The sequence below is a fragment of the Opisthorchis viverrini genome, assembly GCF_000715545.1.
Source record: "Opisthorchis viverrini unplaced genomic scaffold scaffold22873, whole genome shotgun sequence".
Lineage (NCBI taxonomy): Eukaryota > Metazoa > Platyhelminthes > Trematoda > Opisthorchiida > Opisthorchiidae > Opisthorchis > Opisthorchis viverrini.
This window is the reverse complement of record NW_008765966.1, coordinates 1-482: the sequence shown is the minus strand read 5'-3', so window position 1 is coordinate 482 and position 482 is coordinate 1. Positions and strand designations below refer to the sequence as shown.

Below are 482 nucleotides of genomic sequence, written 5' to 3'. Positions count from 1 at the left end.
GAACAACAGAAGGTACGTCTATTGATATTCCCCATGGAGAGTTGGAATTGACGTGGTAGACATCACCTAAACATAACAAAAAGTGGTCGAATCCAAACGAACCTGGATAGACTGCACCAACAGAAAAGTCTGACAAAAGCTTCTCATGACGTGCACACGTTTCACATGGATTCGGAACTGAAAACAGGAGTAGAGGTGGAAAAGGGGACTTACGAACAAATACAACGGCCGGATTGGCACCCTGCGGTATGTTAGAAAAATCAACAGCGTTCAGTTCATCGGGAGTGACTTTCAGCACCACAGCCTGAACCTCAAAAATAGTTACAAGTACACCGCAGAGAATGAACGACAACATATGGAACCTGGAGAATAGGAAGTGAAAAGCATGTTTTATGTGAAAATCTGGGGCTGTTGTGGGCTTAAATTCTAATTCTAATTCTCCGTAAGAGCTTTTTTTCAGGGTCGCAGTATGAAGCTTCAAA

General features: G+C 42.9%; 1 protein-coding gene across 1 annotated transcript; it reads right to left on the bottom strand.

Moving 5' to 3' along the window:
* Positions 1-104: 104 nt before the first annotated feature.
* Positions 105-362, bottom strand: T265_16286 (hypothetical protein; the record flags this gene model as incomplete). The annotated part of the gene is made up of 2 exons (XM_009179880.1): positions 105-177; positions 214-362. Coding segments are annotated over 2 exons (213 nt in total), but the record flags the coding sequence as incomplete, so codon positions are not given.
* Positions 363-482: the final 120 nt, after the last annotated feature.